Below are 27,706 nucleotides of genomic sequence, written 5' to 3'. Positions count from 1 at the left end.
TCAGTGACTGGAGTGTAAGTCAATGCAACTAACAGAGTCCATTTTCTCTTGTGTTTATCTAATTCTTCCGGCAGGTGTTCATGAAGGGGAAATTATTTCAGATATGAGAGCATTAGGCCTTGTATGCATGCACTAAATACACAACTGAGTAGGTAGGGATACATTGGAGCCCCTAAGAAGGCTGTCTATAGGTATGGGCTGTATTTCCCGCTGAAAGATGTTGGCTAACCTTTTAGGGTTAACAGATCTATATTAGTTCTAGATTCAGACTCCCACAACACCCCCCCCCCCCACACCAAGTTTTGTTTTTAATGATATCTAAGGTCCCCAAACTATTAAAGGAAACATAATTTGGGCAATACCTTGAGATATTTGCATCTGGAACCCTGAACTTTTTTTTTTATTAAAACACTTATTTAGGAACTACCTCCACAGACTGAGCCCACCAGCCAGTGTTATATTTGAAGTGTGGATAGGTCACCTACGATAAAGCATGCCACAATACATTGTGGGTAAGGTCCTGCTGCATAGTCTCTTTCCTTTGTCAGCTTAACCAAGGTAAGGTACTCATGCCAGGGTACTAGAAGTGTACACATGAATATGAAAAAATCAGCGCTGTAGAGACACTAGAAGAGACTATCTCCCTTTGGTGCAAATCACCCACTTTTTATATTCAAACAGATGTTGTAGCGCAACTACAAATAAACAAACTCCACCCAGGCTCATTGGCAAGAGAGTAATGACGTCTTTAGCATTTATTAATACAGAAAAGGTATTTACAGGATTGATTTAAAAATCCCACATTAAAACACAGCATTCATTTACTCTTTCAATTAAAAACAAAAATTGGACATGAAAATCTGTACACTATGTAAGAAATGGATAAAGATCCATATACTGGAGTATTCCCTGGATTACATATTTTACAGACTGAAAACACTGCCTTCATTACAAAGTGAAAAGGACACATACTGGACGTGCAATTAAAATCGAACCAATAATTTTAGGGTACCAGTAACTTCCAAAAGCGATTAAGGAAAGTTAAAGTGTAACTAAATTTGTGGCTTGAAAACGGCAAACGTTCTATAACACAAACTAGTTAAAGCTTTTTTTTTTTAACTCAACTTAGTTCCACAAATGATAGTGGCAATTTTCCATTCACAGCTAGGAAGGTTAAATTATTTGTTAACAAGTAACATAAAGCTGTTTGGCAAGAAACGCTACATGCTTCCAAATGAACATGTTTTTGAACATGACTAAGCACAACCCTCATTGTAGTGGAACTTTTAAAGACTAGCATCTTTTCCCTCAAACTTTCAAAAGTTTTCCCTTCATTAGACAAGTGAATGTAAATTGGTAATCACCCCTAATGGTGCAAATACAAAAAAAAAAAAAACACCAACAAATATTTCAGATGTTTAAAAACTAAACCACAATGCATAGCCAAACTCCAAATGTACTCCCTTGAAAAATAAGATCTCTGGATTATCTACAAATGTTAAACAACTACCACTGGAGAGCACAGCAGAAGTTACAAGAACCAGCATTTCCTCTGACAGGGTACACAATTTCTTGCAAGGTCAAAGCTTGGTGTGAAGTTAAAGAGAATTAAGCAAATGGCACCTTAGTTTTATAATTGGTGAAACCCATACATCATCCGTCCTTTCATTTTAAAAAAAAATAAACAGGTGTTTCCTCAATTAGCAAATAAGTCTTCCGAAAACAAAAAAATACTTCTGTTGTTGTGCAATAAGACCACAATTACACTTATCGCAGCTTTGCCAAAAATATTCAAAGGCCAAATACGTTTCTTAGAATTCTAGTAATTTCCTTACAAAAGAGAAATGTAAATTTTTCAGATGAAGAAATCGAATGTAAAAAAACAAGAAAAAAAAACAAACAAAAAAACAATACGCATAAGACGTGTTTATGAGCTTGCACCCGAGGTAGGTTTATGCAATCTTGTACTTCAGGAATAACCTTGTAGCCCGTGGCACTGCAGTCCCCTTTCCGAAGGCCAGAAGGCTGAGCTCACGCTGGCAGTACCTGGAGCCATGCCCTAGCCGGATTAAGATTACGATGAATGAAATGGGTTCCATCACAGATGTGTTAGTCTCATGTGGGAGGGCTAAACTTTCAGTACAGCTTCAGAGTGTCAATCCTTCAGTAAGGTCTGATGAAGATGTAGGTAAAGTGGTTTCTTGGTTAGTAGTTGCAGCTTCTTCCTTTTGAAGTCGGTTGGTTTTTTGTATCTGTAATACAAAAATGCAAAAATTGAAGTGGCATCGCAAGGAGTGTGAAAAGGCCTTCCATATCAAGCCTAACTTGGCCCAATCCTAGAACCTCAGGAGGTTGCGCTGCACACCAGTGTCTTCTGCCAGAGGATCATTGGTCTTTTTCAGTGTGCCTTATCATTTACTCATTTAAATGTACTGTAACACTCAATTCTGTAATACTTTAGTTGGAATGTTAAACGCTTATGTTTTGTATGGTGTGGGTGGTGTCACTAATCACTGTGTGAAGACATTTATGAAACACAAAGAATTGAGTGCTCACCTTTATCTTGGACTAGGGCGTCCTAATGCATCCAGCTGATAAGTAAGCTTCCTTCTCCCACACCCACTAAAACATGGGAAACAGCCTTTAACACGACGGCCAAACCACGCTCATGTTAGAACGCGCCTGTTACAAGGAGTAATGCATTGCATTGTTCCGACATACAAATATGCAGTGCTACCTTTTGTCACACAGTATCTGCTCCCAACACACGGTCATCCAGTGAGGGGCAGATATCACACAGTGGAACAGAAGGTGAGCTTGAAGACTCTGCTTAGAGTGGGTCTCAGCTTATGTATGGGGGATCTGTACTGCTAATTTCCATTTTGGACATTTAAGTCTCCCCAAGACACCAATGGCAGACTCAGAACCTTTTGCTTTTTTCCTTTTTGGGGAGGAGTATTGGACGGAAGGTAGAAGTGCCTCCCAGGAGGTTGTCGGCACAAAGACCAGCCTCTTCAAGGGTATGCCCCCCATCTCACACAGGGCAAAATATAGAAGCTGGCAGGTCTGCTATGCAAATCCACTTCAAAATGCGGATTCCCTGCTTCTATTGGATTTACACAGACCGAGTGAAGCAGGTCATCTCTGCATGTGCTGCAATGTAATTTGACTGGGCTGCAGACATACATGGTGGCTATTACAAGCCCAAAACTTTGGAATTCATTCGTATTGGGAAGTTTAAATACTGCAATGCTTACAAGTATGGGAAAGAAAGAAGTACATGGCAAAACATGAAAGTCATTACTTGATCCAATTCAGAGTGCAAAATAAGCACACAACTAATCTGGTAGTAATCCTAACCCGGGCACATGGAGTTGGGAGTGAGGCTAAAAGACAGTGAAGAAACTGATACAAAACAATCACAATGGATGTCGCTGTACTTTGTCGTCACAGCCGCAATGTACCACATATGGTATGCTCAAACACTGGGGGGAGGTGGGGGTAGTGGATGGTCAAATGTAGACCCATCAGAGGTTTAGCCTTTAGTAAATTTAGCCACACATATGAGTTGAGGTGGTATGGCCATACAAAAGGAGAAGTTGGAGGCTACACAACGTACATTGCTGCACATAGAAGCTTGTGAAAGTGTTGTAGGCCAGATGTGGGAGACTCTAGTGCTGGGAAGATATGGGTGTTTGCGTGTGTTCATCGTACACTGCTATTCAGTAAAATATGTTCTCTCTTGGATGCCTCATTCTCCCCAACCAACTTCTGTCTGCTAAGCAACACTATAAATGATGCATTTTTTGGTATGAAGTGAGTTACAGTAAAATCCATGTCTGTTAAGCCTATACCCATTCTGTACGTCTTTCATCCATCTCCAGCTTCCATTCATGTTTCTTATCTGCAAACCATCCAACATGATGCACAACATCACCTCGCTGTACTTCCTTCTTCCATCTGAACACCTGGTCCATACTTGACAGATTTATTTACGCAAGACTACTAGTAGTCTCTACCCAAGTCCTGAAAATGCACAGTGGCTACAACTGTTGCACAACATGGGCGCTTGAGGTAGGTAGAGACGATATGTACAGGTCTATGGCCAGTTTACTTATCAAAAGGTGAAGGGTTAACAGTAGAAATGCCACATTTGTGACACAATGTTAAGGTAACAAAGATCAAGGATGTTTGAAAACCAAGCTTTTTTGCTCTACTTACAGTTCTATAACTATTGAACCCGGTTTGATTTCATCCAACTCCATGAAAGCGAAACATTTTGTGCTGGTAAATCGTTTTTTAGGCTTGTAGTGTTTGAATTCAAAAAATATTGCAGCCCCTGCAAAAACAAAAAGAGATTTAAGTTTACATTCCAAATCAATGTTTCATAACCAAATCTTAAATAAGTATTTTTCAGTACTGCAAGTAATTTATCAAGTGCTTCAGGAGAAATAGGCACTTCCCAAATACAGTATAAGGTTTACAAGTCTGCAAGCTCTTCTAGTCTGCAACCCATAGTGACTTCAGAGTACTCAGTAGACTATGTCTCAATTATGCTACAAAGCTCAGGTGACTCCATTACATGAAATCAAGGTACACTACATCTGCCAAACAAACACATGATCCCATCTAAAGCACAATCTCTTTGCAACTTGCTATTCAAACGCAAGAGGCCATAGTGCAAGGACATAACTCTTAGGCACCCATCATAACTTTGCACATAATCAGTTCTATTGGTTCTGTTCTTGAATGTGTAAATAAAAGAAAACCTAACCGTATCAGTCTGCTGCAAGACGATGAACAATCTACAGTAACAAAATTATCAAACACGTCCTCATTTCTGGATTAATTTTTTTGTGATATTTTTTTTTTATAAATGTCCCATCTCTACCGCCTCCTCTCTGTCAGTTACTACTCTTCTTGAAGAGTAGTGACATTAAGGTGTTAACTTGTTCACACTGGAGTTAATAACAGTACAAAGGGTGAGCAACATGTTTTGGGGGGCTTGCTTTAAATGTACAAGTAAATAAGTTTTTTTGTTGAAGGGAGACTAATTGATACCTGTCGAGAAACAGTGTGAATGTTTTTTGACAAGAGGGACAGAAGAGAATCTGTAGAATGAAGCTGTAAGGGCGAGACAATGTTTGGTGTCCAGGTGGACATATTCAGGTTTACGTGAAGGTAACACGCTCTACACTATTAAAAGGCATAATGCAAAACGGTTGCTCATATAGTGTTCTGGCGCTATAGCGTAGGATTATAACACACCAGTCCCTCATTGTCTTGAAAACAAGGTCTACGGCGAACGAGTACTCCGATGTTGGCCACTAAATGGCTAAGCACGTGACTTCCTGATCTTGAGAAGCATCAGATTATCGTCTCAGGCCAACAACATGTCTCCCACCCCTAGTCTAGGGCCACTGTACTGCTCAAATCTACCTTTCACAAAGACAGTCACGCGGAATATAGGGACAGTGAACCTCGCACGGTGGTACTTTCTTTCAATGGCTATGCAACTAAGTTGGAAGCTCTGCACTTATTGGGGTCGATTTGTTGCCCGAGGTATTCCACAGATAAATTGTTATATAAGTGTTGTATGCAATAATGGGGCTCCATTTTCTACAGAGTTAAGAGTTTATTGACTGGACTAAGCACAAAGCAAAAGCTCACCTCTGTATGGCATCCTACCGGCAATGGACTGTCTGAGAAACTCAGCTGGGCAATACCAGGAACAAGAGAGCAGGGGTGAGCATAATAAACATTCACAAAGGCAACAGAGAACCTGGAGGTAGTTAGGGTTGCACTTCATAGGGTAGAGGTGCAGAAGTAGATGTTGGACAATGGGTGGGAATTAAAGGTGTGATTATAGTGACATAGAAGTATGTGGACTCACAGATCCTAAATGACGCTGAGCATTTAAATTTGACATTCAAAAAAGGGATACTGGGATAGCTAAGTCACGTTGACTGTACGGTCCAAGTAGTGCAGTGAACGGCAAAAGAAAGCAGACTGGTAGGAGAAGGGTGCCAGGGAGTTTAAGTGGAGGGTAAAGGGGGGGGGGAATAATCTCTGGTGGACTCTCTGCCCCAACATATTGTGGGCACCAGGGTGGCATAGGAATGGTTCAGACAAACAACTGTTCTACTTCCGACCCTACAAGAAATGGCAGGAGGATTCGAGATCATGTTGGATGACCTGGGAAGGGACAGTGCTGTATATCCTATTACTAAGTGTGTCGATAGGACAAAGGTCATGGCAACTGCCATCAGCATTTAGAGAAACCCAAACCAAATGAAGAGGAGAGAGGACTGCTTCGTACAAGCGGACGGTCAGGAGACCCCTGGTCTTTTGTTTGGGACTAAGCCTGCTTGCATGCACATCAGACTCTCTCCTCCTTGCCAAGATATTTACATATTAGCAGAGGTAATATAGAGTGGTTGAAAAGGTCCTGCTAAGTGTCCAGTACAAGACTGCCCTGCTCTCCAGATGGTCTTCCATGTTTCAGGCACACTAGTCCAACAGTCATTTCAACCTACATAAGTGGATCATATGCTCAAGATTCTGCAAAGTGGCCTGCACAATGCAATTCCAATCACGTAAAAATCTTTGACACAAAAAAATAAAAAGAAAAGGTGTTGGTAGAGCCCATTCAGTAGGAGGTAAACAAGTCAGGAGTGAGTTACAAAGGGATGACTAAGGAAGGGGACTGCAGAAAGCTCTGCAGTCATGAGTAATGGAAGTCGAGGCACAAAGAACAACTACAAAGCCACATACGTGGGCATCCCTCTTCATTTGTTTACTCTACCCTATTTACTATATAATTGTGTAAATATAGTCTGCAAGTACAACGAATGAAGAAAAAAAAAAAAAAATAGTGCATTTTATTCCTCAATTTGTTTTTGAAGTAAACTTTTTCATAATTCATGTCTTTGTAAAAATAAATGTTTAACATGCAAAGTGTATAAAAAAGGCAAAACTACTCCAACATTTTACTGGTCATGATTTCACTTCAGTTATAGTGTAGGATTAACAACAAACCTTTGGTTAGCTTCTCGACATGTTTCTGGATCTCAATATCTACATTGAAATGAACATATGTATCTTCTTTTCTTGATGCTACAGGAGTATCTTGCACAGGAGTTAAATCTATACCATTTAAATCTGTAAAAATACAAACGTGATTACTACATGAACATGAAAGCAGAAGACAAGATTACTAAATGTGCAGATACTCAGTAAAGTACCAAGACTTGTCAGGAACATCCAATGTTATAAATTAGGATCATTGTTCTTTACAAAGATTCAAAATGAGTTATCTTACCATTTAACATTCTGCCTGCTACAGATGGTGATATTTACCCCCACCACAGTGAAGGAATTAAAAGAACTGGCTCATTTAGTCAAATCTGGATCGCCTTAGTACATCCGTCCTGTGACCGTGCTTAAGCTGCCAACCAAAGCACTTTACTTTATCAAGTTGCCGAACCTATCCGTTGCATACAGGCACAGTATGTGCAGCTTGGAAACAGCAGAGGTACTATCTCTAGTGAAGGAGACTCTAGATATCCCCTTGAAGAATTATCGTCCTCCCATTTCTAGCAAAAAATATAAGAAAGCATAATGGCTTAACAGCTATCCACCCACCCAGAGTCACAAACTGCTGGACTCAGACCAAATGGGCTTTGTAAATAATTAATGGAATAGACTTCCATATTATAAGTAGTTGAGTATATAAGACATTTTCCATGGGGCTGGCTCAGTTGGACATGTCTGCTGCTTTAGATATAGTGGTCCATCAGATCATGATGATTTATCTGAACATGCTTATGACTGAAGGTGATGTAAAGAAATCGTTCTGTTATTAAATTGTTCTCAGTCTAAGCCTTCTGTCCATTAAATAAGCAAAAACCTCTGTAGAATGCAGTGCCCATCAGTTCTCTTCTCTGTAACAGATTTTGTTTCTCACTGCATATGCTTAGGTCCTACATGAAATGATTTAGTTATTCAGGTTTTTGGCTCTCTCTTATACCAATGCTATTCAGCTGCTGATCTGCTAGAGAACCCTTCTCTTCCTCTGACCAACTTCAACAAATGCCTAAGGTCTGTACAATCATGGATGAGTTAAAACTTCATCAAACTGCCAGAGAAAAGAAACAGTTACAGCTGATGATAAATATTTATAGATGGAAAGACACCCTCTGCCTTCCTCCTTGGCCCAACTCCCCCAACTGGTCTGCACATGACAGGAAAATCTAAGAATCTGACAACCTCTTCTTTGCCTCCACAAATTACATGAAATAAGTAAAGTACTCCCTTCCCTCCAAAGATCATATTGACAAGACCAACTCGGTCTATTTGATCTTTAAAATAGACTTCTACAACAGGCTACACATTGGTTATTATACTCCCTACTAAAAGTACGCCACCTATTCAAAACTTTGCTGTAAAGAATTCTGTTGGCTCAAAAACAAATCTAATTATAATCGCTGAAGCGACAAGAAGCTTTACTTACACAAACAAATCTCACTTCACTGAACAATTTATCATCAGGCACCCAACGTTTAAAGAGTCTGCCATTCTGCTGAAGAATCAAGCAAACGTAAGTATGTGCTTGCATCATGAGGCACCTTAGACTCAAACTTAGTAACAACTCTCTACCTGCACAGCATCCAGGGACACCAAACCATTAGTACAGCTTTGAAACCTTTTGTCAATAATTAGGTTGAGGGTGGTGTGAGCCTTTCTCAAGCAACATCCAGAATCCTTGTTAGGGTGAACCAGAAAAAGTCCCTAAATCAACCTATGCTTAAACCTCCAAGTAGCTTGACACAAAAACAGTCAGGATTACCTTATAGGCAGAGTGTACAGTATTTATATAGCACTCAAACTACAATAAAGTAAAATCACAACACAAGAGAAATCCTACACTACCTTAGAAAAACAGAGTACACTGTAATAAATTATTGGCCATTCAAAACGAGAAAAACCCATTCAGTAGAACTGGAATTATGAATTGTTAAAATTGAGATTTAAATTGTTTTTATCATACTAAGATCAATGAAAACGAAACAACAATTAACTCGCCTACATCCACTGGTCGGCGAGGAACCATGAGTAAGACAATGAAGAAATGAAAAGGAATAACCAAGGGGAGAAAAGGGACGAAATTAGGGCAACGAGAGAGGGAAACTACCCATCATATATAAGTGGAAGCTTCCCGGGTAAGTGGGAGATGTGCCAGCCAGAGTTGAGGAAAGAGTGAGCATGCTAGCAGCGCCTGGGAGGAGTTAATTGATGGGGGTGATGGTAAGGCAGAGAACATGCAACTAGATCGGGCAGGATAGCTCTAGAAATTCTAGTACTTCAAGCAGGATCCCAGAGTTTTAGCAAATAGGGGCATTGTCTGCTCCATCGAGGCCGTTAGCTTCTCCATGCTAAGGAGGTCCATTATTTTGTGTAGCTAATCTAAGTGAGTAGGTATGTTCGGTGTGCCCCTGCAGGACAGTAGGATGTGCATGGCAGTACATAGTTTCAGCGTGATGGCTCATCCTTGTGCAGATTTTAGCGGATAAGTAAGGACATTCGGGAGACCCAAGAGGATGTAGCTCAGAAACCAGGGGAGTGTGGTGTTGTACATTTGATCTATGAAATCAAGGACTTAAGTCCAAAAACAATACAGTTTCAGGCACCGCCACAGGTCCCCACTGCACCGCAGCCTCTCCAGCATTGCGCATTCCCTCCACTCATCCACTTGGCTGCAGTCTCAGGGGTATAGTACCAGTAGTGGGTTATTTTAAGGAGCGTTTCTTTACCCAATGTGCGGCATGCACAGGAATTTGCCCATCTGTCGATATCGAGCCATTCTTTGGATGCAAATGTGTGCTTGCACTCCCTTCTCCCAGTGCAACTGCACTGATGATTTGGTTTGTGTCTGTGCTGTGGTGTGGTGATGAAGGCATATATGTCTGAGAAAAGGTGCTTATCAGAATTTCTACTAAGGAGACATTTTTCAAAAGCTAAGAGAGCCTGGTTAGCGTAGGGACGAACGGAGGGTTAAGTAACCCAATGACATAGCTAGGTACTGCCAGTATGCAGAGGAGGGGATATTAAAATAGCACTGAATTTGAAAAAAGTCCATTAGCGCCATCTTGGCAAATAAGTCACCTATCCGTTTACAACTTGTCTGCTGCTAGCGTATATAGTTGGAACCTTGGTGTGCTGGGGGAAAATCTGGATTACCAATGATTGGCGTCTGCGGGGATATGCGTGTAGAAAGTCTTCAAGATCTGAACCTTATCCCAGGCCCCCCCCATTGTAGCTTTGAGAATTAAGACATATACCGCGAGCGGTGTCGTTTGGGGAGCAAAGGCACCTTCCAAATGTAAATCCCCGCAACAGCCTCATCAATGGAGCACTAATGTTTCTCGGAGAGGAGCCGGTTCCATTCTGCACGGTATCCCAATTGGGTGGTTGATAATAGCCTGTAAAGGTAGGAGACACCATGGGCTCCTTTTGGATTTTTTCTTTTTTTTAAATAAATCTACGCATGTTTTTTTTCCTCAGCCCAAATGTAGTCTTCTAAAAACTGCTGTAATGTGTTTAGAGCATGTGGGTGTGTGAGGAGGGGGTTGGAGAAGTAATGTTTGCATAAAATTTAAGGGAGAAGTCTCATTTTATTGGCTGCTAGCCGCCCCAGAGAGTGTAGGATTTCCAGGCCTGTAGGTCGGACCTCACTTTAGATGTAAAGGTGCCATAGTTCCTCTCTGCAGTTTGCATTGGTGTGGCGTGAATTTGTAGTCCCAGGTATACCACCCCTTGTCCGGCCCAAGAGAAGGGAAAGAGCCTTTTTTAATGGTGAGCTAGTCCACTGAATTTGTGATTTTCGAAGATTTACTTTAAAGCCAGATGTTTTCCCAAACGCCTTCAGTTCCATCAAAGGGGATGTGTCAAAGCAATCATAACATCTGTGTAGAGGGCCAGTTTATTGTCTCTCCCTCCCATTGAGATGCCCGTTATCTTGGGGCTCCTACAAATGCGCTCCACCAGCAGCTATATATACAGGGGAAAAGTAATGGGGAGAGAGGTCAGCCCCGTCACGTTCCGTGGGCAACAGCAAAGGAAGGGAATGTTAAGTTATTGACTCGTACGGCTACCCAAGGGCGCTGATAACTCCATCCAATGCAGCATCTAAACCTCTCACCGAGGCCCACTTTCCAGAGGATTCTGAAAAGGTAGGGCCAATGCACACAGTCGAATGTTTCTCAGCATCTACTGATAGTAAGAGTGCCAGGATCCAGGACAACTGAGTTTTATATAGCTGGTGACATACTTTTTGTGTTATTACTGCAATTTCTCTCATGTATAAACCCGGCTTGATCTGGATCTATGAGGCCTTGCATATATGGAGCCAGTCAATTTGCTAAGATGGTGGTAAAAATCTTGGTCTATATTGAATAAGGAAATACGCCGTATGAGGTGCAGAGTAGTGGGCTCTTGCCAGGTTTGGGTAGCACGGTCATGGAAGCTTGTTTCATAGTGTCTATTAAGGAGCCCGTAGAGTTAAATGAGTTGTATAATCGGACAAGTATGGGGGTCAGGGGCACAGCAAACAACTTATAAAAGTCAGAGGTGAATCTGTCTTGTCCCAGAACTTTGCCAGAGGGTGAATGAGAAGTTGCTGCCTGCACCTCCTCTAGTTGAATGTCTCTGTCTAAGTAGGAGGCGTCCTGTGATGTGTGCTGTTCTAGAGGGTCTTGTTCCAGATAGGAAGCGTCATCCTCTAAATCGTCAGCAGTTTAAAGGCCAGTTTTAAAAGTGTGCAAAGGACTGGACGATATGGTCGTCTTGGAGGAGCTGTTCACCCCCTGGGCCCTCTATTGCAGTCACTTGTCGTTGAACCTCTTGTGCCCGTAGGCAGTTTGCCAAGAGGCGACCTGCTTTGTTGCCCCCAGCAAAGTCTTTTTGTTTGGTGCATAGTGTGGCATATTCTGCCCTACTCATATCTAGAGTTCTAAGTTGTTTGCATGCAGCTGTTGTGTGCTGACCGGCCTCCCAGAGCTCTGCTGAAGGACCATTCGCCTGCGTCCACTGCCACTTCTCCTGCCTCACAGGACCACCTACTCACACAGGACCCAACACCACTACCTCCCAGAAGACCACCACCATCCGGAGCAGTTACAGTGCATCCTGCTCAATGCCTACTCCTTCAGCAAACATGCCACGGAAATCTGGGACACCATCACCACCCTCACCCCAGATGTCGCCTTCACAAAAGCATGGCTCAACCCCACCTCCAACCTAGACAACGCCACCGCGGATACAAGACGATACACGGGGACCGCCCCAATAAGCACAGTGGAGGAATAGCCATAATCTTCAAGAAAATCATCTAATGCTCTGTCATGGAGCACCTTAACCTCCTACTACACGTCGACCCCAAGACAACCATAAGGGGCATCCTCACATACAGACCACCAGGAACCCGACCAGCTTTCTGCGACGCCATCAGCAACATAATCGCCCCCATCGACTCCCTCCACTGCATGCTGCTCAACGACCTCAACTTCCACATAGGACCCCAACTCCACATCCCTACAGGAGAACCTCAACATCGGACTCACCCAACTAGTCTCCAAACCCACCCACCCACAAAGCCGGACACATCCTCAACACCATCTTTTCCTCCAGCAACAGAATCAAATTCATCCACACCACAGAACTCTTCTAGACCAACCACACAATAGTCCTTGTCACCATCTCCAAGACCCAGCACACCATAACCAAGCACTGAAGCGCCACCCACCGCAGCTGAGGGAAAGTAACTGAGAGCCAATGAACAAAGGCTGTCAGCACCACACCACCTGACACATCAACCAACCTCGACCAGGCCGTCCAAAACTTTTCCAGCAGGATCAGCAAATGCACCGACAAAGTTGCCCCTCTGAAACCGGCAAAAACCATTAGAATATCAAGACAAGCTAGTTGGCACACCCGGGAGCTTAGAACCACCGAAATGTAACTGTTTTCCACTCAAGAAGTGATGTCACTCTACTAGGACCCCTCCGACAAAGTCTCACACAGAACAGCACTCAACGACTACCACTGGTGCATCAAGGAGGCCAAAAGAACAGCCATCAATGACTGCATCGCCCACACCAAGGAACTCTTCAAGATAATCAAGGAATTCTCCAACCTGACTGCCACAGAAAACACACTATACCCCTCCCAACAACTCTGCGACTCACTATCCCACTACTTTCACAGCAATATTTCCAACAACTACAACAACTTCAACCCCCAACCCACTTTGTTCAGACCAGACAACCTCATCAAACCAGCGAACCTCAGCCCAGCCATAACCACCTGGTCCTTACTCGACGTCCAGACCACTGTTACCATCATGTCCTCCATCCATTGACCCCTGCTCCTACCATCTCTTCAACTTTGGATCCAACTTAATCAGCACTGAAATAATCAACCTCCTCAGCATTTCCATCTCCACAGCATCCTTCCCAGATGGATGGAAGCACACAGAGATCAGGCCCTCAGCTGACCCCAGCAACCTCAAGAACAACCGGTCAAACTCCCTGCTCACATACCCAGCTAAAGTTCTCGAGAAGGCCATCAACAAACAGTTCACCGACTACCAAGAATGGAACCACCTACTTGACGCATTACAATCAGGTTTTCAGGCCAACCATAGCACCAAGACCATGCTCATCGCCGCAACAGACATCAGAACCCTCCTCGATCAAGGTGAAACAGTGGCTCCGATTCTCCTCGACCTGTCTGCAGCATTTAACACAGTTGCACACCACATCCTCATCGACAGACTCCACAACATCAGAATTCAACACCAAGTCCTCAAGTGGATCACCTCATTCCTCTAAGGATGCACTCAGTGCATCCACCTACCTCCGTTCTCATCCGCTCCCAAGAACATCATATGCGGCGTGCCCCAAGGATCATCCCTCAGCCCCACGATGTTCAACTTCTACATGATCCCCCACAGACATTGTCAGAGCCAACTGACTCAACATCTCCTACGAAGACGACACCCAGCTCATCTTCTTGCTCACCAGAGACCCCTTAAACACCAAAGCCAACTTCCGCAATGTCATGACCGACCTAGCCAACTGGATAAGAGGCAGTTGCCTCAAACTAAACTCTGACATAACCAAGGTACCGATATTTGGAAAGAACAACTCTGCTTGAGACCACAGCTGGTGGCTGGAAGAACCACTTCCACACCGACTAACCACGGTCGCAACCCTGGCATAATAATGGACAGCCAACTGACCATGAAACAACAAGTCAATGCAGTCGCACCCGGCTGTTTCCACACCCTTCGCATGATCTTCGATGAATCTCAGTAAACACCAGAAAGACCGAAGGAGCCCGTGTCACCATCTGCTTTGACTACAGCAAAGCGCTCTTAACCGCCATCCCCTCTCTCCCAGCTCCTCAGAAGACTTTAGATAATACAGAATGCAGCAGCCAGACTCATCTCAAGCATACCCACATCACCCCTCACCTCATGAAACTCGAATGGCTCCCTGTCCAGAAAAGATGCCAATTTAAGACATTCACACACGCCTACAAAGCCTGCCACAAACTGGGACCGTCCTACATCAGCCACCAGCTAAACTTCCATATTCCTGTGAGACACATGCGTTCCTATTCACTCGCCTTCGCACAAGTCCCCCTCATACTTTGCACCCGCAATAGGTCCACGCAGTCTCCTACGTCACTGCCAAAGGCCAGAATGACCTCCTTCCCACCACCGAACTGTAACATCCCCGGCAGTCTTCTCAAAAAGAAACTCAAGACCTGGCCTTTCGATGCAGACACAGCAATCTCAGCACCCAGATACCCCTAGGGGTTATAGTGTTGCACTTTACAAATTATGAGTGATTGATTGATTGTTAGTTCGCTGCACACCTTTTGAGACCCTGTTTGTGGCCATGCAAGTTCTTTCACCCTCCCCTCAAGTGCGGTCCTCTTCTGTCCTTATTTAAGCATGCAGCCACTGCGATCAACTGGCCACGGAGTATGGCCTTTAGGGTGTTCCACAGCAGCGCTGTGGGAGTATCTGGGTTATCATTGGTGGCTAAGACATTGCTAATATCTTCCCTTATCTCTGCAATATGTGCTTCATATGTGAAGAGTCTGTGGTTAAGAAGCCAGGTGTGGTGTTGAGGTGTCAGCCCTGAGAAGATTATAGTAATGTTAAGCAGGGCATGGTCAGAGTGCGGATGCACCAATATCAAACGATGTGGTCGATGTGAGGCGTTGCTGGGTTTCGAGAAAGAGGTCCAGTCTAGCGTAGGTCTAATGCGTAGCAGAAAAGAAGGTGCAAGTCTTTTCTGAGGGGGTGCCGCTTGCACACTCTGTCATAAGTGTCCAAATGTTCCAGGCAGTGTTAAGTGAGTGTACCTGTGTGTTCCGCTCGTTGGGTGGACCTATCCAGCTTGGCGGCTGGGACTAGGTTAAAATCCCCTCTAATAAGAACATCGGAGTCCGTTGTGGTCATTACTTGTCCCAGGTCATTGAGAATAAATGCTTCCTGGTGGTCATTCAGGCGTATAGGTTAGCTAGTGTGAATGTACACATCTGAAGAGCAATGAGCAGGGATAAGAGTCTGCCAGGTATTTCGGCCTGCATCTGAACCACCTTACTCAGGAAATGGGAGGCTAGTAGTATTACTATGCATGCTTTTTCCCCGGGTGGTGGATGAAAAATACTGGTGATCGAACCATTTGGATTCCATGCGCCTCCAATCTGCCTTAAGAAGGTGCATTTCCTGTACGAAGCAAATGTCACACTTGGATTCCCGTAGTATGGACAGGACAGCCAGGTGCGTTTAGGACTCCGACATCGTAGCTAATTCTGTGGACCATGTTCTATACCCTGCAGAAATGCCAAAACGTGTGTTTCTTTAATAACCTGTATAGCGGTGATGTGAGGGGGCAAATCTTAGTATTATTACTGGATGTGTGGTATGGGACAGGGGTAGGAAAGAAGTCATTAAATACAACCTTAAACAACAAAACTGTGTCAGTTTCTTCCTTATGCCACCATGGCCAACTCATGTGGGGTCCATGACACAGCCCCTAGGGTCAGTCAAGCATCAGGCCACAGGCTAAGGGAGCTCTGCTGCGTGTGTGAATCTATCTAAAGTGGCAGAGTCACGTTGCAAGTAGGGCACGTACCATTCCCGGTAGGTGGTCAGCTGTGCAGGTGCCCAGATGAGGGCCTGAATAGTTCTTACACTGAATCTGCACCAGCCAGTCATTTTCAGGCTAGTAGGCTGTGTCTCTGTTTTGAAGCTGGCAGATGAGTGCTGCCCGCTCTTTGCGGCTATCCACCGCGGTAGGCTTGGTTGCTTTCACCTTCTTTCGCATGGAGCATCTGAAATTCAAGGAGGAGTGTGGGGGATGCTGTGGGGGAGAGCCCAAGGGTTCCGTCAGCTGTCAACCTTCTGAGTTCAACAGTGTTTGTGCTTCCTCCAGGGTGCGCACACTTCGGGTTTCGCTGTTCCACACAAATGTGAGGTAGAATGGATGGACTCACCAGTAGTGTATTCCTTTCTCCTTCAGAAGTTTGCAGTGGGGTGAAGTAACAGTCTACGCTGCAGGCTGGTAGTGGGAAAGGTCCTGGTACAACCAAATGTTAATACCTTCGAAGACTATGGCATTGCGGTCTTGTGCAGCTGCCATGATAGCCTCCTTCTGCTGGTAGTAGTACAAGCATGTTAAAAGGTTTTGAGGTTGACCTGGAGATTTAGCTGGACGCCCAGTTCTATGCGTGCGGTCCAACAAAATGTTCTGTGTGGCAAGACCTGGAGCCACATGGTGGAAGTCTACAGATCTACTCATCCAGCCTTCTAGTAGCAGCTTGCAGCAGTACACCTCTTATCCTTATGTTGGCCCTGTGGGACCTGTTGTCAAGGTCTTCGATTTGATAGCGCAGCTACTCATTCTTGTTGCGAAGTTTCAGGATTTCAAGCAGGTCTACGTCAAGTTCCTCGCTGTGTGTGTCGGTTCGTTCAATGCCAGCAACTCTTTCCCCCAATTCATTCAGATCCGTTGTGAGACCTTTAAGATCTGCTGTCATTTCTTGCTTAAGAGTTGCTACGTCTGCTCGCAGTACACCAAAGAGGCTCTCTAGGAACGTGCAGGTGACCGGACCTTCCTTGGGACACTGCTCAAGGCCAGAGTCTCTCACAACAGGTGGCGGTACGGGGGATGAATCCCCATGATGGCCAGGCTTCTTGCTGGCCGGATTGGTGAGCAGGTCTCTTATAGAGGCCTCTTTCTTGTGCTGGTCCACCATGGTTGCTCTGGGGTTAATCAGGGGTTCAGTACCCACCAGGACCGCTGTAGAGACCGGCCCTCCAAGTTCTAGTCCTCAGTGGGGCGTCCTGGACAACAGCAGCCCCCTGGGCTCAATTGGCCGCATGTGCCAACCTCCCGCTGCATCCTGGGGGCGCTCACCCTGCAGTTAATGTACTGTGCTCTAGTCTCCTGCCAATCTGCCACTGGCTCTCCCAGGCTTGGTGCTGCGCTTGGCAAGCTCGGGGCCACTGCGCTGACACCAATGTTCCAGTGATTGCACTGTGCGGCCCCATAACCTAATCTCCAGCAGGGCCGTGGCAGGTATGTGCAGCCTTTCTGCACTGTTGATCTATATGGGGCAGCCCTCCACGACCCTCTCAGGTCTTACTGCCATTCATCTCCCAGCAGCCACCATCTTGTGTGAGACCAGGCCGTGGCAGGCTGCAAGTTGTATTGCTCTAGAGTCTACAGTCACGGGGCCGTGCTACCAACACCGAAGCAGCCCCTCTCAGTCCAGCTGCTTCTGTGCTCCCCTGTGAGCAGGCGCTGCCTGCTGGGACAGCCCGGTTCCGATTCTCACAACATGCAGACAGCAGAGCTCCGCAGGGTCATTACTGCTCTGGCGCCATCTTGGACACACCCCACTTGTTAAAGTTTAAAGTGAAAACCAGCACCTAAAAGATCTAAGCCCTAACTGCGGACATCTAGTGGTGCAAGACCTGGGCAAAGTTGAAAGTTATGGCCGACTGCATCAGAATGTGAATCGGATGAATGAAGTGGATTGGGCCAGGTCTCCGCTTAACTACAAACAGCAGAAATTGAGGAAAAAATATTTGAGAAGGGAAAGTTCAGTGGGTCAAGGTAGCCGGTCTGAGGAGGAGGAGGCGTTGTCGTCAAGGAGTTGCTGGACGAAGCTGCGGTGAAGATTTCTATTTTCAGACTTAGTCCCCTTTTTTGGAAGTTGAAAAAATCTCCAGTTGGATGAAGCTGCAGACAGTAGCTGACAAGGGCTCCACGAGGCTGGATACACCTTCTGGGAGAAGCCACTGAACAAGATTTGCTGCTTTGGTGAAGAAAGCAGCAGGAGTTAGTGCAAAAGTCCGGCCAACCGGTAATGCACCCTGGGCGGATCAGCAAGCAGATAGCTTCTGGTCTCCTGTTGTTTCTTAGAGCACTTTGTGGCTGAAATAAAAGTCCCATGTTTTGTTTTTGGGCTATCTAGGCATCTTTGTCATCACACTGAAGGGTCCAGGAATAGAGGGGCACCACTTGGAGGATCAAGACTCACTCATGTTGGGTCCAGGTGCAGTTGAAGCCTTTTCTGTCCTTGAGGCTCTGATCAGGAGGCAATCTGACTAACCCTTAGAGTTACTCTTTAAGTCCTGGTTTCAAGGAGAAAAACAGGTCTCAAGCAGCAGGGCAGTCCTCTGAGGGCACAAGACAGGTTTTAAGGAGCAGACCACTCCTCTTGGTGCATCAGGGCAGTCCTCTGAAGTACACAGTAGGCCACAGGCAACAGAGGAGTCCTCTGCAGGTCCAGAAAGGAACTGAAGAGTAGAGTGGGAGTGGTGCCAACTTTGAAGTGGAAGAAGCTTCAGGAGTCCTCCACTCCACCCCTTCAGAAGTGTCTGGAATTTTTTGCTTCCATACCCTGGCCCCAGGATGTCTGGGGCAGAAAAGACTAATGTGAAGTTCTTTGTGTGTGGGCTGAGACAGCTGCTTTGAAGTGTAAGAAGGGAGGTGCACAGCTCCACACTTGCCAACATTTGAGAAGAGGAAAATGGGAAATTTAAATGAAGCAGAGGCAATCCCAGATTGAAGCCAGCCAAAATAAAGGCATTTTTCACTTAATTTGGGAACCTTCCATCTGATTAATGTTCTAAGGAAATGCCTCATTGGCATGGTTACCCCCAGACTTTTTGCCTTTGCTGATGCTAACTTTTGACTGAAAGTGCGCTGGGACCCTGCTAACCAGGCCACATCACCAGTGTTCTTTCCCTAAACTGTACCTTTGCTTCCATAACTGGCACAGCCTGGGCACTCAGATAAGTCCCTTATAACTGGTACCCCTGATACCAAAGGCCCTGATGTCAGGGAAGGTCTCTAAAGGCTACAGCATGTCTTATGCCACCCTGGGGACCCCTCACACAGCACATGCACACTGCTTCACAGCTTGTGTGTGCTGGTGGGGGGAAAATGACTAAGTCGACATGGCACTCCACTCAGAGTGCCATGCCAACCTCACACTGCCTGTGGCATAGGTAAGTCACCCCTCTAGCAGGCCTTACAGCCCTAAGGCAGGGTGCACTATACCACAGGTGAGGGCATATGTGCATGAGCACTATGCCCCTACAGTGTCTAAGCAAAACCTTTTGACATTGTAAGAGCAGGGTAGCCATAAGAGTATATGGTCTGGGAGTTTGTCAAACATGAACACCACAGTTCCATAATGGATACACTGAAATCTGGGAAGTTTGGTATCAAACGTCTCAGCACAATAAATGCACACTGATGCCAGTGTGGAATTTATTGTAACATACACCCAGAGAGCATCTTAGAGATGCCCCCGGAATACCAACCAGACTTATAGTGTGGGGCTGACCAGTTTCTGCCAGCCTGCCACAACCAGACGGGTTTCTGGCCACATGGGGAGAGTGCCTCTGTCACTCTGTGGCCAGGAACAAAGCCTGTAGAGAGTGGAGGTGCTTCTCACCTCCCCCTGCAGGAACTGTAACACCTGGCGGTGAGCCTCAAAGGCTCACCCCTTTTGTTACAGTGCCACAGGGCATCCCAGCTAGTGGAGATGCCCGCCCCTCCGGCCACTGCCCCACTTTTGGCGGCAAGGCTGGAGGAGAGAATTAGGAAAACAAGAAGGCGTCACCCACTAGTCAGGACAGGCCCTAAGGTGCCCTGAGCTGAAGTGACCCCTTGCCTTTAGAAATCCTCCATCTTAGTTTTGGAGGATTCCACCAATAGGATTAGGGATGCGCCCCCCTCCCCTCAGGGACCTAAACACACCCCTAAATTTAGTATTTAGGGGCACCCCAGAACCCAGGAAATCAGATTCCTGCAACCTTAACAAAGAATAAGGACTGCTGACCTACTGCCCCTGCAGAGAAGACAGAAGACAACAACTGCTTTGGCCCCAGCCCTACCGGCCTGTCTCCTGACTCGAAAGCCTGCAAAAAGCGACGCATCCGACAGGGACTAGCGACCTCTGAAGCCTCAGAGGACTGCCCTGGACCAAAAGACCAAGAAACTCCCGTGAGCAGCGGCTCTGCTCAATTTCAATAACAACTTTGCAACTTTAAAGAACTTCACTCTTCCCGCCTGCAGCGTGAGACTTCACACTCTGCACCCAACGCCCCTGGCTCGAGATCCAGAGAACTAACACCACAGGGAGGACCCCCCAACCCTTCTGGAGGTTACTGACTATGGCTATACCCTTACCTATTCAAATCCAAATACTATTCAACAATCTCCGTCAGAAAGTATGTTTTAGTACTCCACAATGAAGAAGCTACAATTAATTCAAAGGGGTGTTTTTATAGGATATTTCTTACATTTTCAGACTCAAAAGGAGAAACAGAAGACCTTTTTTCTAGTTTTAGTTGACTGCTTCCCTGATCCTCAGGACAAGCATTTTCCAGTTCAGTATCTGATCCCTCAAACTCAAGATGGCAAGCTTGCTCACCACAACTTAATGTGCCATTTGACCATGGAAGCTTCACAGGTGATCTCTGTGGTATGGAAGTGCGTCCAATCACCGAATATCCAAAAGAGGTTTCTAAATGACTACTTATTCCTTGGCTGCCATTCATACATTATTCTCCTTGTCTAAACAGATCTTAGGCTTTAAGGCAGAGGGATCTATCCCAGAGTGCTTTAAATTTGTATATTTTACTCTTCGTAACACTATTAAATTTGGCAGAGAGGTTCTCATACAGGGAGACAATCATATACTATCTTGTGGGTTTAAAGAGAAGGGTCATGAATAATATGACTGAGGCAAAAAGGAACAGTTTACTGGGAACAGGGATAACATTTAAGGGGTGCTGGGACCGCTGTGTTGCAATATGGCACATATTTCACAACAGAAACGTTTAGAATGCACATAAAGTACAAGTTACTTACCTTCAGTAACAAAATATCTGGTAGAGACATTCTAGTTGCAGATTCCTTACCTTAGAATTTCCCCCAGGCGTCAGACTGGATACAGAGATTTTTCTTCAAGCAATCCCCTTGTGCGTCGGTAGGTGGCATTGGTCGACTCCGCGGGCGTTGTTGGCGCCGTGATGATGTTGGGTGTAGTACATAGACACCGCCTCAGCACAGTGACATCAGTTTCTTTTAACGACTTTCCACGCCAAAGCACAGAGCCACTAAGAACACTGAGATTGGTGTGCCAGAGATAAGGACCTGAAGGGGGAATCCCTGTCCCTAGAAATCAGTTCGCAAGTGGGGAGGATGGGTGGGTTGGTAAAAAAAAATCGGCAATTATAATACGTCTCAACAAGATATTTTGTTACCGAAGGTAAGTAACTTGTACATCCGATAGAGACTTCTAGTTGCAGATTCCTTACCTTAGAATAGATACCCAAGCAATGCCATCCTCGGAGGCGGGCTGCGAACAAAGATCGTACTAGAAAGTCCTGCAGGACCGAACGACCAAAGTAGCCGTCCCGACGTACCTGACTGTCCAGGCAGTAGTGTTTAGCGAACGTGTGCAGGGATGCCCACGTAGCTGCCTGGCAGATATCCAGGACAGAAACTCCACGTGCTAACGCAGTAGTAGCAGCAGTCGTTCTGGTGGAATGTGCGCACAAGCTATCATGGGGTTGCTTCTTGGCCAAAGCGTAGTACATCTTGATGCAAAGAAGTACCCATTGAGAGATCATATGTTTTTGCACCGCCTTCCTTTTCTTCGCACCCACATACCCCACAAAGAGTTGATCGTCCACCCGGAAATCTTTAGTACGATTAAGATAGAACGCCAACACTCTTTTTAGGTCCAGACGGTTGAGTCTCTCGTCCTCATGGGAAGGACGTGGGGGTGCGTAAAAAGTAGGCAGGGTGATGGACTGGCCTACATGAAAAGGCGTAACAACCTTAGGAAGGCAGGAAGCCTTAGTGCGCAACACGACTTTGTCAGGGTACACAGACAAGAATGGAGGTTTGGACGAAAGGGCCCAAAGCTCACTCACCCTGTGCGCAGAAGTGGTGGCAACAAGAAAGACAGTCTTGAAAGTGAGGAGCCGTAAAAGGCAATTGTGCATCGGCTCGAAGGAAGTACACATTAAGTATGTAAGGACAAGATTGAGGTCCCACTGAGGCATGATAAATGGAGTGGGAGGAAATAAATGGGTGAGACCTTTCAGGAATCTATTCACAATAGGAGATTTAAAGAGTGATGGCTGATCATGTAACGTAAGAAAGGCCGAAATGGCAGATAAATACCCTTTAAGGGTGCCCAAAGCAGAGCCCTGCTGGGCCAAAGAAAGAATGAACAAAAGAACCTCAAATAGAGGGGCAGAGAAGGGATCAACAGATTTGTTGGTGCACCGTGCCACAAGTTTATGCCAATGACAGGCGTATACCATTTTGGTGGAGGGACGCCTGGCTGCCAAGATAACATCACAGACTTCAGGTGGAAGATCAAAAGTCGCCCACTGTCGCTGCTCAATCTCCACGCATGAAGGCGGAGATTGGACAGGTTCGGGTGGAGAACCGTCCCCTGCTGCTGCGGCAGAAGATCCGCCCGAAGAGGCAGTCTGAGTGGAGGATCGATGGCCATACTCAATAGCTCTGGATACAATACTCTCAGAGCCCAGTCCGGAGCCACCAATATCACTTGGGCCCGGTCGTTCCTGATCTTATTGAGAACTCTGGGCAGAAGTGGTATAAGTGTAAAGGAGGCTGGAGTTCCACTTGAGACAAAAAGCATCTCAGAGTGAGTGCCGCCTTGGAAACTCCAACACGCAAAACAGCTGACATTGCGCGTTCTCTGCGGAGGTGAACAGATCTAACCAAGGCTCTCTCCACTGCTGAAAGAGACCTTGCGCCACCTCCGGATGGAGATGCCATTCGTGATCGGCTGTGCATTGACGGCTGAGTTTGTCCGCTCTGGCGTTGAGCGAACCCGCCAGATGTTGAACCACCAGGGTAATGTCCTGATGTACCAGCCATGTCCAGAGGTGTAGTGCCTCCTGACACAGGGTCCAGGACCCTACGCCGCCCTGTTTTTTGCAGTACCATATGGCGGTAATATTGTCCGTGAACACCTGACTACTCCCCCTTTGAGGGAGGGAAGAAATGCTTTCAACGCAAGCCTGATCGCCCGATGCTCCAGAGGATTGATATGGAGCCCAGAGGCCTCTGATCTCTGCCTCTCCCATGTGGCCGCCCCAACCTAGAAGCAGCTCATCTGTCACTATAGATCGATCTGGCTGGGGAAGGGAGCGGGACCTGCTATGGATTCGAAAGCCACCACTGCAGGTCTTTCGCAGTCCCCTTCGAGATCTGGACCATGTCGGAGAGATTCCCCTGGTGCCACGCCCACTGGAACTTCAAGTCCCACTGCAGAGCCCGCATATGCCATTTGGCATGTGCCACTAGCAGGATGCAGGAGGCCATGAGGCACCAGCAGCCTCAGAGTCAGTCTCACCGAACCCCAAGACAGAGGCTGAAAGATCAGAATCATCGCCTGAATATCTTGGACTCGCTTTTCGGTAGGATAAGCCAGAAACTGCACTGTGTCCAGAACAGCTCTAATGAAAGATCGTCTGAGAGGGAGTCAGGTGTGACTTTGGCACGTTGATAGTGAACCCCCGTGTGTGCAGGAGGCTCGCCATAGTCTGAAGATGGGAGGCGACTTTCTCGGGCGAGTCAGCCTTCAACAGCCAGTCGTCGAGGTAGGGAAAGACTAAGACCCCTAACCTGCGCAGATGAGCTGAAACACCCACCATCATTTTTGTGAACACCCGAGAGGCGCTGGTATGGCCGAAGGAGAGCACGGTAAACTGGTAGTGCTTGTGACCTACCACGAATCGTAGGTAACGTCTGTGGGCAGGCAGGATGGGAATGTGGAAATACGCGTTCTGCAAGTCCAATGCTACCATCCAGTATCCTGGGTCTAAGGCAGACAGAACCTGAGCCAGGTTGAGCATTTTGAATTTCTCCTTCTTGCGGAAGTAGTTAAGATCCCGAAGGTCTAGGATAGAACGCAAGCCATTGTCTTTTTTTGGCACCAGAAAGTAGGGGGACTAACAACCATGACTTACTTCTGGCACAGGGACCTTCTCTATAGCTCCCTTGGCCAAGAGAGCTGCGACTTCCTAACGGAGAAGTGCCAAATGACCCTCCGGAAGTTGGCTGAGTGATGGAGGTACGGCAGATTCGAATGGGATGGAATAGCCCTGTCGGACTATCTGCAAAACCCACCTGTCCGTAGTGATGGATTCCCAGTGGGGCAGGCAATAGCGAATCCTGCCCCCAACTGAATCGGAGTGAGGGGACGGACTAGGAGGGTTTGGAGGATGCACCGGGGGCAAGGGTGGACTGGGCAGACCTCTGGTTCCCTGTCCCACGTGGGATTCCGTATCCCTGGCCACGCAGCGGCTGAACAGCATGGGTGGCACAGTGGCTGGGTGGGGGAATGAGACAGGGAGCCCCTTCCGTGGCCACGAAAGGGGTGAAAGGCAGACTGCTGGGGGTGAGGGATAGCATAGAGACCAAGGGACCGAGCCATAGCCCGGGAATCCTTGACTCTCTCCAAGGCCGAGTCCACTTTGTCTCCAAGGAAGGGAGACATCAAAGGGCATGTCCCTGAGAGACTGGAAAAACAGAAGTACGCAACCAGGCGCGGCGTCTCAAGGCCACCTTCGTAGCAACCGATCTGCCCAAAAAGTGGGTCGTGTCCAGCCCACACTGCATCGTGAACTTAGCCGCATCTCTACCATCGTTGACAGCTTGGGAAACGATAGCATGGGCCTCCTCCGGTATCTGGGGCACAACGTACGCAACCGTATCCCACAGAGAGTGGGTATAGTGGCCCAAAAGGCATGCAGTGTTCACGGACTGCAGCACGAGGCTGGAGGAAGAAGACATCTTCTTCCCAAATTGTTCCAGCATTTTTGATTCGCTATCCAGGGGTGAGGAAGGGAATGTGCCAGAGGAAGAGGAAGCCTGGATGACAAGACTCCCAGGCATGGGGTGTTAGGACAGGAATTTAGGGTCGTTTGAGGCAGGCCGATGGCGGCATGCAATAGTCCTGTTCACAGGAGGCCCTGTGTTGGGTTTGGACCAAGTACCCAAAAGGACATCGGTGAGGGCTTCATTGAATGGCAAAAGGGGCTCAGATGTGGAAGCCCCCGGTTGAAACACCTCAGTCAGGAGATTGGACCTGACCGCTACAGGAGGTAGCTCAAGGCCAAGGACCTCAGCCGCCCTACTGACCACCATAGCATAAGTCGCTCCCTCCGCCGTAGCCACGGTAGGAAGAGATAGCATGCCAGCATCTGGAGAACTGTCCAGTCCACTTGCCTCACCCAATTCCTGTGCCAAGTCCAAAGATGGGTCATCCTGGTATTCATAAGGGTCCAGGGACCCCTCCAATCCTTCCCCGAATTCGTACCCATAGGTACAAGGGTCCAAATCTGACCTGGGGTGAGTAGGCCCCATCGAGGACAGAGGTGGCGTCGGCCGATGCTGCTATGACGCCAAGTCGTTGGGGATAAGGATCAGGTCGAAGTCGACTGTGGGCACTACTGACGTCGGGAGTGTCGACAATCGAACCAGCGCCAGGGAAGGTCTCAGTGGTACGACTGGCGGTGCGGATCTGCGAGTGGATCCAGAGGGACCTCAGAGGTGGGAGCCGAAGCAGTGGAACCCGGAGGCCTCTCGACCTCTTCTTCTTACCTGTGCCTGAATATTGGGAGAAAGACGAATGGTGGTAACTCCGCGAACAGTCTCAAGACCTTCCTCTCAAGCAAGACCGGGACCTACGCTGAGTCGAGTGCTGGGCCGCCATGAGATTAAGAGAACGCTCCCTGAAGGCCTTCGGGTGGCCCGGCACTTGGAGCATGACTTCGGGTCGTGGTCGTGCTCCAGGCACCACAAACAAACCCGATGCGGATCCGCCACTGACACCATGCGATGACAGTCCTTGCACGGCTTGAAACCAGACTCCGGGGACAATCCTCGATGCACCAAACAATTCATGAAAAAAACGACAAATGGGTCAAAGTCGGTCAAAGAGAGACCCAGGTAGCGCTCTACGGATCAGCGCACGGCGCGGAAAGATAAGAACTGACGTCACTGCGCTGAGGCGGCATCTATGTACTACTCCCAACGTCATCACAGCGACTAAGACGCCCACGGAGTCGTCCGGCACCACCTACCGTCGCGCAAGGATATTGCTCGAAGAAAAATCTCCGGATCCAGTCTGACGCCTGGGGGGAATTCTAAGGTAAAGAATCTGCAACTATAAGTCTCTATCAGATAAACAATACAAAGAATGTGCCATTTCCATACATACCGACTATCATTGTTTTCAGGCAGACCTACATGTAGCAGGATTAATGTCTCATAAAACAATAGGATGCATGAAGCTGACCTCACACTTGACCTAAAAGTAGGGGACAGATGATTCAGTAATGGATGCTTTAATAAATTATGCCCTGCTTTAGTCCAAGAGGTTTCTCCTGGAAAACATGACCTCTACTCTCTTTTTAACAAATAGATGAGTTCATCCAGGTGCGAAATGGTGTCCAGAGTTCCAACATGGTGTGTATGGGTGTGGCTGACGTGCACATAGCGATGCGAAGGCCATCCTGCAGCGTTCCTCTCTGTCTGCATGTATATCTGAAATTTGTTCTAACAACGGTTTTCCCCATGACTGAGCAACTGTGTCCTCAAACAGATACGCCTAGATGTTGAACTGTCACCTCACAGAGCTACACCATATAGATAAATATGGCAAATGCCAGACTTGGGTACTTTATGCAGAAGGCATATTGGCCATGTAAGATAGTTCTTGGCTGAACAAGCATAAATCGTAACTGTACAGTCAAAAAAGTAATAAAGGCAAACTTGTGGGGTGTAACACTTTTGATTTAGGATAGGTGGTTGTCAAACAAATCTAGATAACCTTGGCCTTTAATCCGCGGTTGACATGCATGGGTCAACATGGTACTGTATATCAGCGCTGCAGACACTATCTCTGCCGTCTAGACTCCAGAATACCATCGCAGAGCAACAGAGACTGGGCTGAACTTTGAAGAACCAGTCTGGTAAATGGAGATTACGAGGGAAGGTGATTCAGAACCACGAACACACACTGCAGGCCCAATTAGCGCTGCGAGCCTATCAGT

General features: G+C 46.7%; 1 protein-coding gene across 1 annotated transcript in view; it reads right to left on the bottom strand.

Moving 5' to 3' along the window:
- Window positions 1-730: 730 nt before the first annotated feature.
- Window positions 731-27,706, bottom strand: part of AIDA (axin interactor, dorsalization associated) — a 110,437-nt gene continuing 83,461 nt past the window's right edge. The window contains exons 8-10 of the mRNA XM_069233850.1: window positions 7,039-7,161; window positions 4,222-4,339; window positions 731-2,252 (exon numbers count right to left, since the gene is read on the bottom strand). Of these exons, the coding sequence (XP_069089951.1) occupies window positions 2,156-2,252; window positions 4,222-4,339; window positions 7,039-7,161 (338 nt within the window). The 3' untranslated portion in view covers window positions 731-2,155. The remainder of the gene's footprint in view (window positions 2,253-4,221; window positions 4,340-7,038; window positions 7,162-27,706) is intronic.

Source organism: Pleurodeles waltl, chromosome 5, assembly GCF_031143425.1.
Source record: "Pleurodeles waltl isolate 20211129_DDA chromosome 5, aPleWal1.hap1.20221129, whole genome shotgun sequence".
NCBI classification, from domain to species: Eukaryota; Metazoa; Chordata; class Amphibia; order Caudata; family Salamandridae; genus Pleurodeles; species Pleurodeles waltl.
Note: the sequence above shows the minus strand (reverse complement) of the source record. Positions and strands in the feature narration are given on the sequence as shown.